The sequence below is a fragment of the Podarcis cretensis genome, assembly GCF_951804945.1.
Source record: "Podarcis cretensis genome assembly, chromosome: 3".
Lineage (NCBI taxonomy): Eukaryota > Metazoa > Chordata > Lepidosauria > Squamata > Lacertidae > Podarcis > Podarcis cretensis.
In genome coordinates, this window is record NC_137172.1 from 96501887 (window position 1) to 96515582 (window position 13696).

The 13696-nt window shown below is 42.2% G+C and overlaps 1 protein-coding gene across 5 annotated transcripts in view; it reads right to left on the reverse strand.

Annotated features, from left to right (window-relative positions):
- ASAP2 (ArfGAP with SH3 domain, ankyrin repeat and PH domain 2) overlaps window positions 1–13696 on the reverse strand; it is a 97257-nt gene that overhangs the window by 45969 nt on the left and 37592 nt on the right. For all 5 annotated transcript variants that reach the window (XM_079969744.1, XM_079969745.1, XM_079969741.1 and 2 more), the window contains exons 4-6: window positions 11473–11547; window positions 9509–9558; window positions 2810–2939 (exon numbers count right to left, since the gene is read on the reverse strand). In XM_079969744.1, the coding sequence (XP_079825870.1) occupies window positions 2810–2939; window positions 9509–9558; window positions 11473–11547 (255 nt within the window). The remainder of the gene's footprint in view (window positions 1–2809; window positions 2940–9508; window positions 9559–11472; window positions 11548–13696) is intronic.

Consider the following 13696-nt stretch of genomic DNA (forward strand, 5'->3'; position numbering starts at 1 on the left):
GCTGCCGCGCCGCTGGAGCACGATTTCTGTTCTCATCCTGAAGCAAAGTTCTTAACCAGAGGTATTACTTCTGGGTTAGCAGAGTCTGTAACCTGAAGCGTCTGTAACCCGAGGTACCACTGTACTTGCTTGGAAATTAGCTTAGTTGAAATGTATGAGAGTCACACCGAACAGAGTGGATTTACGATTGCATTGTTGATCATGGTATCTCACCCACCATGAATGTGGGCACCTGGTGAAAGGAAAAGGTAAAGGAACCCTGACTGACACCCAGCTCATGTAAGCAAGGGATTGCATTGGTGCTGCTATTCCCTCTTCCTTTAATTAATTTACTAAATGTAAGGTCTCCAGCACAGCAGATTCAAGTTTAATTTACTGCGCAAACAAATCTTCTTTAGTAGCTCCTCACAAATTAAGACCAAGTATATTGATCCTAAGCATCTAGCACTAATCAGCTTTGTTCATGTGAGCACAGTATCAACTACTCTCCATTTTGGAAGCCCTACTAAAAAATAGTCAAACCTTGGATTCTGAAAGCCTCCGTTTCGGAATGTTTCAGCTTCCGAACACTGAAAACGTGGAAGTAAATGCTCCAGTTTTCAAACGTTTTTCGGAAACCGAACATCCGATGCGGCTTCTGCTGAGTGCAGGAAGCTCCTGCAACCAATCAAAAGCCATGCCTCGGTTGTCGAACATTTTGGAAGCCAAACAGGCTTCCAGGACGGATTACGTTTGACAACCGAGGTTTGACTGTACCACAGAAACTATATATGACTTACAATAAGCTTTTATGCACACACCAAGTGCTTTTTCTTACTTTTCTACCTTACAATACCACATCAAGAGTTGCTATATTTCTGGTGGATATTTCAGGACTGAAAAGTTATTTGTACTTTTATATGGTGGCGGATAAGATACCAGAGAAGGAAAACCAGAACAAACCCAAATCCACACATTAAAATTGTCTCTCTATGTCACAGAGCTCCTAACACATCTTTTTATATTAATTATGGTGTCTAAAACTCCCCAACTTTCTGCCTTAATTTTCTCCATGCAAGTGTTTTCTGCTTCTAAACTCCTATAGCTGTCATCCTATTAGTGCGCTCTATGTAGGGCTACCTTTGGAGGTGACCCAGAAACTACAACTACTCCAGAATGCAGCAGCTAGACTGGTGATTCGGAGTGGCCGCCGAGACCACATAACACCAGTCTTTAAAGACCTACATTGGCTCCCAGTATGTTTCCGAGCACAATTCAAAGTGTTGGTGCTGACCTTTAAAGCCCTAAATGGCCTCAGTCCAGTATATCTGAAGGAGCGTCTCCACCCCCATCGTTCAACCCAGACAGTGAGGTTCAGCACCGAGGGCCTTCTGGCGGTTCCCTCACTGCGAGAAGCCAAGTTACAGGGAACCAGGCAGAGGGCCTTCTTGGTAGTGGCACCCACCCTGTGGAACACCCTCCCACCAGATGTCAAAGAGAACAACAATTACCAGACTTTTAGAAGACATCTGAAGGCAGCCCTGTTTAAGGAAGTGTTTAATGTTTGATGGATTACTGTATTTTAATAATTTGTTGGAAGCTGCCCAGAGTGGCTGGGGAAGCCTAGCCAGATGGGCAGGGTATAAATTATTATTATTATTATTATTATTATTATTATTATTATTATTATCCACTTGGTCAAATTCTTTCAAGTAGAAGAAACTTAACACTGTCAAATCTGAAGATATTCTGCTACACCAGTTCGACTCAGACAATCCTCAGATCATGGTCTGGAGGGACAGACATAGGCTAAGAGCTCAGTGTTGTATCTCTCCCTTTCATCAGTGCCTCTTAGCCACAACAGCTATGTTCCGCTCTTGGAGGCGCTATGCCTCTGAATACCACTTGCTGGGAATCACAAATGGGGAGAATGCAGGTCCACTCAGCTCCCTTCTGTGAGCTTCCCATGGGCATCTAGCTGGCAATTAAGAGGCCAGGATGCTGAACTAGATGGGTCATTGGCCTGATCCAGCAAGGCTCCTCTTATGTTTGTTTTCTCTCCTCCATTTCTCTTTATTCTACATATACCGTTTGCTGCAACAACCAAATAGGTAAACTGTGTAGCCCCTAAACTACAAGTTATAAGCCAACTCCAATCCATTATTTCAAACAACAGTTTGCAGGTTACTGTCAACCGTAGTTTGCAAATGATGATCAGAGCTGCCCAGAAATGTGAGGAGAGAATTGGCATGTAAGAAGTGAAAAGAGAAACTACACTGAGGCGAGGGGAACTTAAAGGCAGCACATTCCCAGTCCTACTAAAGGTGGATTCAAGGACAATCCACACAGGGCTACTGCCACACAAAAGCAAAGAGCAACCAAGTTTTAAACCGAACCGTTACAGAACAATCCCTAGGCAGCAAATTCATTGCAGCCCTTCAGGGCATGAACAGCTCTTTCCCAACAGCTGTTAAATTTCCCTACTTAACCAAATAAAATGAGATTTTATTTTTCCCCATCTCTCAACAATACTGCAGCAGATGGCAACTTGAATGGGCGCAGGAGACAATCCCCTAAGCCTAGGATGGGAATAGTTGCATAAAGGATTTGCCTATTTGGTTTGTTTATAATCTGCGCACACACACGCGCGCGCGCAAACACACACACACACAAAGGCTTCATGGGATGCCAGTTTACCATGAATAAAATAACTGTGTAAAAAGCAAGAAATTCCTTCCTAAAACTGGAACCATCCAGGTTAGCTTCAAAATTCCCTTTACTTCAGCACTTGCCACAGAAAATAAAAATGAAATAAAATGTTCACTCTTACCTCACACATTTGTAATTGGAAGAACCTCCTCTCTTTCTCCATCTCTTCTGCTATTTCAGCCCCACTTATTTCTGTACGTATCATCCCGTGTAATTTAGCGTGCTCCTTTTTCTCTTTCTCTATTTTTGTCCTGTGTGGAAGAGAACCAACAAAAGGGCCATCAGCCTGAAACCTCCTTCTTTTACTTGTTTCGGTTTTGTTTCAGGGTTGTGCTCGACACTCTAAATTAAAACTGCAACCCACCCAGTATAGTGGAGCCGTCCTGCTGAGCTCAATAGTACTAAGCTCCAGATCAACAGAGTTTTACACTCAAACTAAAATGCTCCTCACTAAAATCAGGCCAACCTGCACAGGAATTGCTAAATTCTGTATTGTGCTGCAAGTGTGTAATCGGTTTCCCTTTTTTACAGCTATGGAACCCTTGGATAGTATGACGCCATCATCAACTAGGTGTAGGGTCTAGGGAACAAAATGGGTTTCTGAAATACTCTCTGAAGAGTGGGACTGGTAATAGCCTTTTAAATACGTGCATGAGATACCAGTACAATAAAGCATCTACGAAAGAGACACACAGACACTCATTCTTGTCCTTGTGAACGAAACAATGAGCTAAAAAACAACCCCAAATCACTTATTAATGAAAAGTTGGGCCACTGAAAGGTGGATGGAGTCCACTGCGAATTAAGGTATCTCTGAAGCCAAACCCAGTTGACCACCTCTGTGTGTTAAGATTATAAAATTTCCTCACAAAGTTGCCTCACAATCCTCAAGAAGTAGTTAATGGAACATTTTACAATCAAGTGGCAAACAGTCCTCACAACACAGCCCACATGTTACACACACTTTTTCAGCTGCTACACTTCCTTAGCCAGTTCTGTGAGCCAGCTTTACACAGCACTCCCTTGTCGGGCCGAGTTTACTTTCTTTGAATGAAGCCAACCCTTCCCCCATCAACCCAGAGCACAGCTGTCTTCCCTTCCTGTTCCTGAGCCAACTTGACATTGCAAATGCAAGCCAGAAGGGCTGGGTTGAAGGCTTCCCAGTCTTAGTAAGCAAGCTGCCCTGATTACCCAAAGGTCACTGTCGACCAACATGGGAAGCAGTGCAGCAGAAAACAAAACAGCAACACCAAAACCTACAACACATAACTAGGTTACTGGGATTAGGGGGCAGGAGTCTTCATTTTGCACTGACATTTGTGTTTACTGGTTCCCGCTGAAGCCACTGAACCACATGCGATAAAAATCAAAGGCACATTGTATTTGTTAAAATTATTTGCACCCAGGAATTGCGGAGGGGCAGATTCTTAAAGAGGGAATGAGGCTCAGTATAAAAAGGATGCATATGGACACAGGGCACAAGGTACGATTCACACTTCTGTGGTTCAGGAAGGGACTTGTTGCCCCAGGATGCTCTAGGCACAAGCCTATGTCTGGTATTTCAACATTTTCATACATATCTATAATTTCAGACATATGCAAAACAGTGCAGCGTAGAGAAGTGCTGAGAAAGGCTTTTTTATTCAGAAAATGTAGGCAGCGCAGATTCCTTCATTTGCATCTGTTATACACTTGCATAAGAACTGACATAATGGGCGACATCCATCCTGTCATCATTTCCTCAAATGTGGATGCTTCAGACCATTTTAACAGCACAAGGCACTAAGGAAGTAAAATACTCCATTCCCAATCTTGCATTCTTAGTTCTGGCAACGTTATCAGAGAACACAATAGGCAATCATTTCCCTCTACGCTTGCGTTTTCAATAACCGTAGTTGGATTAGAAGTGGGTCCGCCAAGTGTGGTTTGGGCTACCTGCAAATGGCATTAACACCGGAGCACATGTAATGCTAACCATAGTTAGCTCTGAAATGGAATAAGGAATGGCTAAGCAAGAGGAGGGGTGCACAAGGTTGCCAGGTGCTATCCTGACTGCTAACCCATAGACAGGAGATTAGGGTCAACAGTGAAAGGGTCAACAGTTTGTTTCTTGAAAACAAGACCAAAGGAAGGTTTGCATACAAGGGCAGAGGAAACACTATTTACCGTTTTAGTTACTATCCGCTGTCATCTAAGGCTACTGAACCAAAGCAGTGGATGCATTTAATTAAACCTCCATTGCTTACAAGGATTAAAGAATACACAGAATCTCCAGGGTTGCAATTCAACCCCTTGGGCAAACTAATCATCAATTTATATAATTTCTGTTAAAGAGGATGTCTGGAGCCAATCTTACACAGGCAGCACAGAAACCCAAGTATTATCTTTCTCCTTCTCTCTCTCTGGAAACTGAATTCTTGGAAGGAGTACACAGCAGCTATGTAAAAAAACAAACAAACCAGCTCCTTACAGAATAATTTATTGTTCAAATGATGTTCGTTATATGTTTAACACGGGCACGTTTACTATAGTCCTCTAACACAAGGTACTTTCCAAGAGTTGCCTCTGAGCACAGCAATTTTTTTCTTTCTGGCAACATAACTCAGATCCATGAAAAAGGAAGTGACGGTACCCTTGCTGCAGGCAGGAGAGGGGCTTTTTTGTCTGTTTGTTTTAAAGGCTTTTGTGCTGCAAAAGTTCCACAAAAGAGCTGGGATATTGCTGGAGGGAGAAAGAGTCATTTCACTTAAAGGCCTCAGTCAGCCTAAAAAGCTTTCTGAAAGGAAGCAGGAAAACGATTTCAAAAGGAAAGATCATAACTCCATACAGTCATCCCTTGGTTCTCGAACGGCTTAGTTGTTGAACAAATCGGCTCCCGAATGCCAAAAACCCGGACGTAAGTGTTCCGTTTTTTGAACGTTTTTCGGAAGCTGGACATCCAACACAGCTTCCGCTTGAGTGCAGGAAGCACCTGCAGCCAATCGGAAGCCGTGCCTTGGTTTTCAAATGGTTTCGGGAGTCGAACAGACTTCCAGAACGAATTAAGTTTGAGAATCAAGGTTCCACTGTATTCTGAAAGCTTATTGTAGTGTCTCTTATAATGCTTAAGCAGCAGACGTCATAGCAAACCAGGGTCTTCTTCAAGAATTCTGGTACATAATTGGCATCTGAAGCACGGAAGAGGCAGTTTGTCACAATATCAAGTTTTAGTGAGAAGGCACATGCTAGCTTGGGAAGCCATAGAAATGTAGGAAGCTGCCCTCTGCAGAATCAGCCAGCTGGTCAAGCTAGCTCACTTGTTGTCTATACTGACTAGGAGGCTCTCTAGAGCTACAGACGAGGGCATTTCTCAGTCCTTCCAGAAGATGCCAAAGACTGGGCATGGCATTTTTGCATGCAAAACACGTGCTCTGAGTTTACAGCTCCCTCCTGTCTGCTGAGAGTGCAAATTATTTTCTTCTACTGTATATGCTTTGTCTGCATACCATGCTGTTAATGTTCAATCTTATAAAGGACAGTCTAGCAGAACAAAGGCAAAGCGAGTGCTCAGCTTTTAAACCCAGCCAGACCTACTCATAGGCCCACAGTTAATTACTGGCACTTTTATCATAAAGTATTGAATAGTACTGTTGCAACAACCACTTCGAGGCATTGTCAGAAGTAGCTTTTCCTTTAGTGCGATCACAAACGCATCACCAAGAGGCTGGTATTTCATCCGCGTATAATAAAAAGTGATGGCAGCCTTGCTGCAGGCAGAAGGGGAGCTTTTTGTTTGTGAGCTTTCAAGGAAACATGCACTGCAGTACTGCATGGAGAGTGGGAAGCACACCAGGCTTTTAAATAAAAACCCCACATCAGACCTTGTGCAAAATGGTGTGAATATTGCTGGAGGGAGACAGGGCCATCTCATCCAAAGGCCTCAGGTAGCCTAAAAAGCTTTTTTGCTTAGGACTTCTGATTCACAGAACATGGTGGAAGGGAGTAGGGAAGCTCCCTCAAGAGAAAACATTATAGAAGAGTGTCTTAAAGTATTCCATGGATTTACAATAACAACACCGTTCAAATGAAGAAGCTGGTACTGGGCACGTCATCTTTCAGCCCCAAAACCTCAACTTTCATTTGGGGGGGGGGGATGGGGGAAGGGATACTAATGTGCTGCTGGTTTGCTTTGGTGCTGAAATAGTTGTTGACCATTTTTACTGATGTTATTGCTATTCTGCTAGGCGTTGTGTTATCAACACAGCTATTCTACTGTCAACCTCACCATTGTTCTATGGTCTCATTTATGTGATCACTGCATTTTTTGTATGTTGGAAGCTACCTAAAAGGCAGCCTCAAATATATATTAAATAAACAAACAGATTTCACTTCCTTGAACACAGAGGTAAATTTGGCAACAAGCAGACAAACTCTGGAGAAGCCTTGGACATGGTAGAAAATTTAACAATGGCTCCCAGTGGCCAAAGGATGGAGCTTTCATGCCCTGCATGGCTGTGTATTCGTCCTGCTGCTTTTGTCTACAGTGACTACTGGTCTGCTAGACCCTTTTCCATCCTTTGACTGTCCCCTTAAAACTCTACTTCTCTTATTTTTAGAAAAGGAGTATTTAATACAAAATTGGTTTCCTGTGCCAGGGGGAAGATGGGGCTCGTCAACCTGGGAAGGTTGCCCATGTAACTCTGATCCTAAACCTCTGTTGCCTTGCAGGATATCTTTGGGAGAAGAAAGGCTGAGGAGTAAACCCTACACAAATCCAGAGTGGAGTGCCTAAGATGGTTCGATGGTGCCTTGCACGCCTCCTTCTGGCCACTCCTGCAGCCAAACATATTGCTCTGAATACCTTTGAACCACATCAGCAAGGCCGAGAGGGGTTTGTGGGGTTTTATTTGTCTGGGCAGCTCAGGATCTCCAAACACACTGCCCAGGCTTGCACCCCAGGGAGGTCAACTCAGTGCTACCAAAAAGGAGAATCATAGAATCATAGAATAGAATCATAGAATCATAGAGTTGGAAGAGACCACAAGGGCTATCGAGTCCAACCCCCTGCCAAGCAGGAAACACCATCAGAGCACTCCTGACATATGGTTGTCAAGCCTCTGCTTAAAGACCTCCAAAGAAGGAGACTCCACCACACTCCTTGGCAGCAAATTCCACTGTCGAACAGCTCTTACTGTCAGGAAGTTCTTCCTAATGTTTAGGTGGAATCTTCTTTCTTGTAGTTTGGAGCCATTGCTCCGTGTCCGCTTCTCTGGAGCAGCAGAAAACAACCTTTCTCCCTCCTCTATGTGACATCCTTTTATATATTTGAACATGGCTATCATATCACCCCTTAACCTCCTCTTCTCCAGGCTAAACATGCCCAGCTCCCTTAGCCGTTCCTCATAAGGCATCGTTTCCAGGCCTTTGACCATTTTGGTTGCCCTCCTCTGGACATGTTCCAGTTTGTCAGTGTCCTTCTTGAACTGTGGTGCCTAGAACTGGACACAGTACTCCAGGTGAGGTCTGACCAGAGCAGAATACAGTGGCACTATTACTTCCCTTGATCTAGATGCTATACTCCTATTGATGCAGCCCAGAATTGCATTGGCTTTTTTAGCTGCCGCGTCACACTGTTGGCTCATGTCAAGTTTGTGGTCAACCAAGACTCCTAGATCCTTTTCACATGTACTGCTCTCAAGCCTTCACCCCTGGAGGTGCACTGCACTGCCTCTTGAGAAAGATGGATGCCAACAAAAGTGTTGCTGCAACATGAAGCTAAACCAGCAGGATTTCTCTCCCTTCACCTGCTACACACGTTGAAGGAAACTAATCTTTCCTGACACACTCAATTTATCACTGAAAGGCCCACTACACTGCACAGTAATAAGATTCTGAGTTGCAAAGCAAATTTTCAGCATTGTGCACCAACAGGTTCATACAATGAGGGTATTTACTGTTCCTGTGCTAAAGACTTTGCCAGATTACGTATTCTTTTGAAACAGTCATGCGCAATTGTTAAAAAGCAACATAATGCGTCCATATGTTAAAAGACACGGGCACATTCAAAATGGTTTTTACATGAGATAGTATTTGTTTCTTAATTGCTCCTGAGGAAGTTCCTTGACTCAAAATGCCCTGGGCCTTAATAAACGAAGAGATTCCTGTGCACCTTTGAGATTTCCTCATTTTCTATTCTGGTGTCCTCCAGTTTCTCAGCCAGTGCTAACCTCTCAAAATAGCAGTTTAGGAATCTGGTATTGAGAGCTCATGAACAGGAAACTAGTACAAATCATACAAAACCAATGCAAGCACATATAAAGAGCATTCTAAGTACTTCTGGTAAGGTATTAGCACACATATGTTTTCAACTAATTAATTTTTTTAAAAAACTCTTAGAAAGAAAGTGATAATCAACAACTAGAAAGTATATAAAGTCCCACTGATTTCAAGGGGACTGAGATATGTTTGCCACTCAAATACTGCATCATCAAATGATGGTTTGCTGATGTCAGGTGCTGCGGCTCAAGCACTGACGTACTTTTTTATATCAGCTTGCCTCACCACCTGCGCAACACACCTTTCAACTAAACCACCTAACCAATTCAGCTTCAAGCCATTAAGTAATAAACACACACATGACTGGATCAGCCTAAGGTAGCTAAACTGGAACTGCACTGACCTAAATCCTTCATGAATTAAAAACTTAGGTTGCAACTCTACCCAGTCCTGAGTGCGGTAAACGAAGTGGCTCTTCCTTCTGAACAAATGTACATTGCGGGGGAGGGAGCTATTTAGCAACAAATCCAAATTACTGGCTACTTGACAGAAAGAAAATACATACACTTTTGTTTCATAGTCTTTCCACGCTTTATCAAAAGGTTTCTTCAGATCCTGCAAAAAACAAACATTTTTAAAAGGTTCATTCTGAAGCATCCTTCAAATCACCCAAACCAGTATTTATTCATTTTTGCAGTCAGAACACCTTTGTCACCCTTTGAACACCCACGGGTTTTGATTCATTCTCTAAGCTTCTAATGATGTCCATTCAGTGGGAGATTAAACAACAGGAAGTCCAACATACACCCTCCTTTGATTTCTGTGGGAGCAAAGATCAGAACACTGACCCAAGCACCTGCTCAACACCAACGTGAACTTTGGGTAACTCAAAGTATCTGAGAGATAGCCGGGTCTGAAGGAGCAAGGCAGCTGTGAATCTCCACTCCATTTATATGCTATTTCCTATCTTGTAGACACTCCCTGGAGTCTTTTCACTCCATCTCGTCTGTTGGCCAATGACAAAAGTAGCTCAAGCAGAAAAAATAATTGAGAGAGAGAGAGACTTGAATATTTGGCTCTATCTTCCTTGCTCCACTCTTTTGATCCCCTTCCTTCCCTCCCCCCATGGAAATGCCTTTCTTGTCTAAAGCCACTGTGTTGAGTCTCCTTGCCCCCCAAAGATGGTACTTTTATATAATATATGTAGCAGAACGACTCATTCTTATTTCAGTAGTACACAAAACCTTTGTATGTTCCGTATCCTGTTTGCCACTTAAATAGCAATACAGACCATATTACCTCCACACTTCCAGCTTACCTGTAACCACATCCACTGCCTATGGCCCCTCAGATTCCACTTACCTGAGTGAAACTCAGACCCTGCTGCAGCCTACTGCACAGCTAAGCTAAGCTAAGCCACAAAGCCTGTCAACGTTTTGTTTTTGTTGGTTTTTTGCTTCCAGGATTCTCCCTGAGGAGAACACTGGAGGCAGACCTTAAGCTGACAAGCATTCTACACTGTTCTCCTTTCCGTTTACTTAGGAAGGAAAATGAACAACCAAACTGGGAAATTGTGAGGTCATTTAAACATGGATACTTTGGTAACTGTGAAAGGTTAAGTTCTGTTTAAAGTGTCTGAGAGGTGCATGGGACAGAGTGAACAAGTCCAACCCTGCCCCTCATAATATCTCCCAAAGGAGAATTCTGGGTGGGAAATAGCATCGGAACAGGCCCTTGGTGCCTGTTAACTCATGCTAGCCAAAACATAAATATAATTTTCCTGTCACAGCAGAGAGGGGGTCTTTGCTAAGTAGTGTGCATGTTTTTAAATGGCTAATAAATCTTTAAAACGACATAATCATTGTTTTATGGTCACTTGCAAGCATCCCCAGCACTGTTTTCTTTCAATGCCCTATAATATATGATGTATTTTCAAGCATTTTGCAAAAGTCAATAAGCGAATTCTTCATTTGCGTTCAAATGTGATTATGGTGTTTACTATATGGATATTAAATAAGAAATTGCCAGGGCTCCCATCTGCCTGGGAGCCATACTTCTTAACACTAGGGAAGCAGAATATTCATTGTTTTAGATACTCAACACTTAGAAGTACTAGCTCAAAAAAACAAAAACAATGCAAAGCAAAGCAAATTTAATTAAAATACTATATCTAATACTATGGATATGACGGGTTGTAATAGGTGGTTCTCCAGCTGAAATGTGCTTATGCTGACAAGAACAACAACATAATATACAGTGGTACCTTGGTTTGCAAACAGTCTGGTTTGCATACGTTTTGGATTACAAACACGTCAAACCCGGAAGTACGTGTCCCAGTTTGCAAACCTTTTTTGGATTACAACCCATTTTTTTCTGGATTATGAACAAATTTCTTTAGGAGGCCCCATTGGCGAAAGTGCGCCTTGGGTTACAACCTGTTTTGGTTTACAAACGAACCTCCGGAATGGATTATGGTTGTAAACCAAGGTACCACTGTATTGGTAAAATATATAGATATATACAACATACCCCTTTCACTCCTTTTAGATCTCCTTTCAGCAAACTGTCCAGTGGAAAAGTGATGATGTTGTTCATGTTCTGGATCTACAACGAGAATTGCAATAGTTTTAAAACATGTTCGCTCTTAGGCTCAGTAGCCTGACTTTGCCAGACAGATCTAGGAGCGTCCAAACCTTGGGGAGCAGCGAGTCAAAGAGAGAACAGTGTGAGTGCACATAACGTATCATTATGAAAACATAGCAGAGATAGCTTTCTTGAGCAGGCACTGATTCCTTGGGGAGACCTCATGGTGCCTCTTCCTGCGCTTTGGTCCCTAAGAGGTGCAGAACTCTAGTTTCCACATTTGAGGAAAGGGAAAAGATAATGGCAGGTTCCCTTCTTAGAAGTTTGCAGGCAGCCTTATTTCATTATTACTAGCTCACAGTGCACAAGGTGTGGTTGTTTTCTCTTGCTATTGCGTTAAATTTTAACTTCATCCAAATAACAGGGCAGGCATGCTGGCAACAGATGGAGCATTATACTGTATATGTATGTGATCAAAATTACAGATCCATACCTATAAGTGTGGCTTTCTGTATTTTTTTTAATCACTAATTCACCTGATGCACTCTGTAGTGGTCTGTGATCATTCTCTACTTAACAAACTGCTTTCCCTATAATGATAAAAGCACAGAGGAAATAAAGGTTTTGAAACAGGTGTCTAAGCAACTGTAGACTACAGAATAAAGCGAATTAACATATGCCAGCAATAAATAACAATTCAATCTAACGCTAGTGTCAAGAAGGGAAGCTCAAACCTAAAGAGACCATTAGAATACAAAAATAATTGTTGTTGGCTTTAGCAAGAAACAATCCAAAAGAAAAACAGGCCTTCCCAAAGCTTTTTTCTTTAGCAAGAAACAATCCAAAAGAAAAACAGGCCTTCCCAAAGCTTTTTTCTATCGCCACATAATCAAGGAGCCATTTCAGGTGAGGCACAAGGCCATGGATCAGTTCATGTGTAACACTAGACCAAACCATGGTCAATGTCGAAACCAAACCATGGTTTAGTGTGAATGCCTAAGCGTATGAGCTCCCAAAGAGGAGCAAAACCAACTACCAACTCAGGTTCAGAGTGAAGCAGCCATGATCTCTTCTTTAGAAGCCAGCACAATTGCATGTTCCTGCTAAGCCAAGGTTAGCATTACATGCCAACTAGGTCAACGACTGCATTAACATGTAACACTAAACCAGGGTTTAACAATATATAGATGAGCTCCAGTGAGTTGGCTGCAGTATTCCAACACATACTGCTACACTGAAAGTCCCTTCATATGGTGCACATATGAATAGATCTTTAACCACAATGGATGTAAGTACGACAAGATGGTTGAGGGGTATGCTATCAGCATTAACTAAACTTGTCCATACAGTCTTCCAAAGACAAACTAACCAAAGTTACCTGAGACTGTCACCATACAATTGTCCTAAAGAAAGTTGGAGGCAGTTTACACAAGTGTATTCAGTGATCAGTGCCAAATGAATGACAGAAGCTTTGGCAAGGAATAATACTGTGCTCTGCCAAGGAAAGTGTTTAATTACTTTCTTCTGGAAAGTGCTCCTCCACATACTAATATCAAGGCAAACAATAAAAGGAGTTTCACAAAGTGCTTGGAAATATTATACACACAACACAGAAGTGAGCTCTTATGAAAAAAAGGAAGAAAGACACAATGTATTAATTTTCAAGTTGATTAAACACACACACACAATGACTCTATTTGAAATTTCATTTTCATGAGTGGAAACTAAAACATAACAAGTGTTTTTGAAAACAAGAGTTTAGCAAGAAGGCTTGTAAAAACAGTAAAAGCTAGGAGCTCTAGTAAATGGTTTTAAATTGTGGAATTTCAAAACTAAGGTGTTAGGTTTTTTTTTTAATCTAACCAACCCAGTGCTCAACAGAGCCTATTTCACAGAGGACTGCAGGCTAATTATTACAAAGGGAATCAATCACAAAGGTGATGGAGGGAAAGGTGCATTTGGAGAAAATAAGTGTATGGGGGAAAGGGATATTGACATTTGTCCTTATAAACCCAGTCTCTGTGGTGTTTTATAGTAAGCTTTTAAAAAAAACACAACCCACTGGTTTTATTGGCATTATTTCAACCCAAACACTCCTAAATCTGTCCACACGCTGTGTACCCCTTGCCACATGTCTGCTAATATTTGACATCTGCAGCACAACACGTTA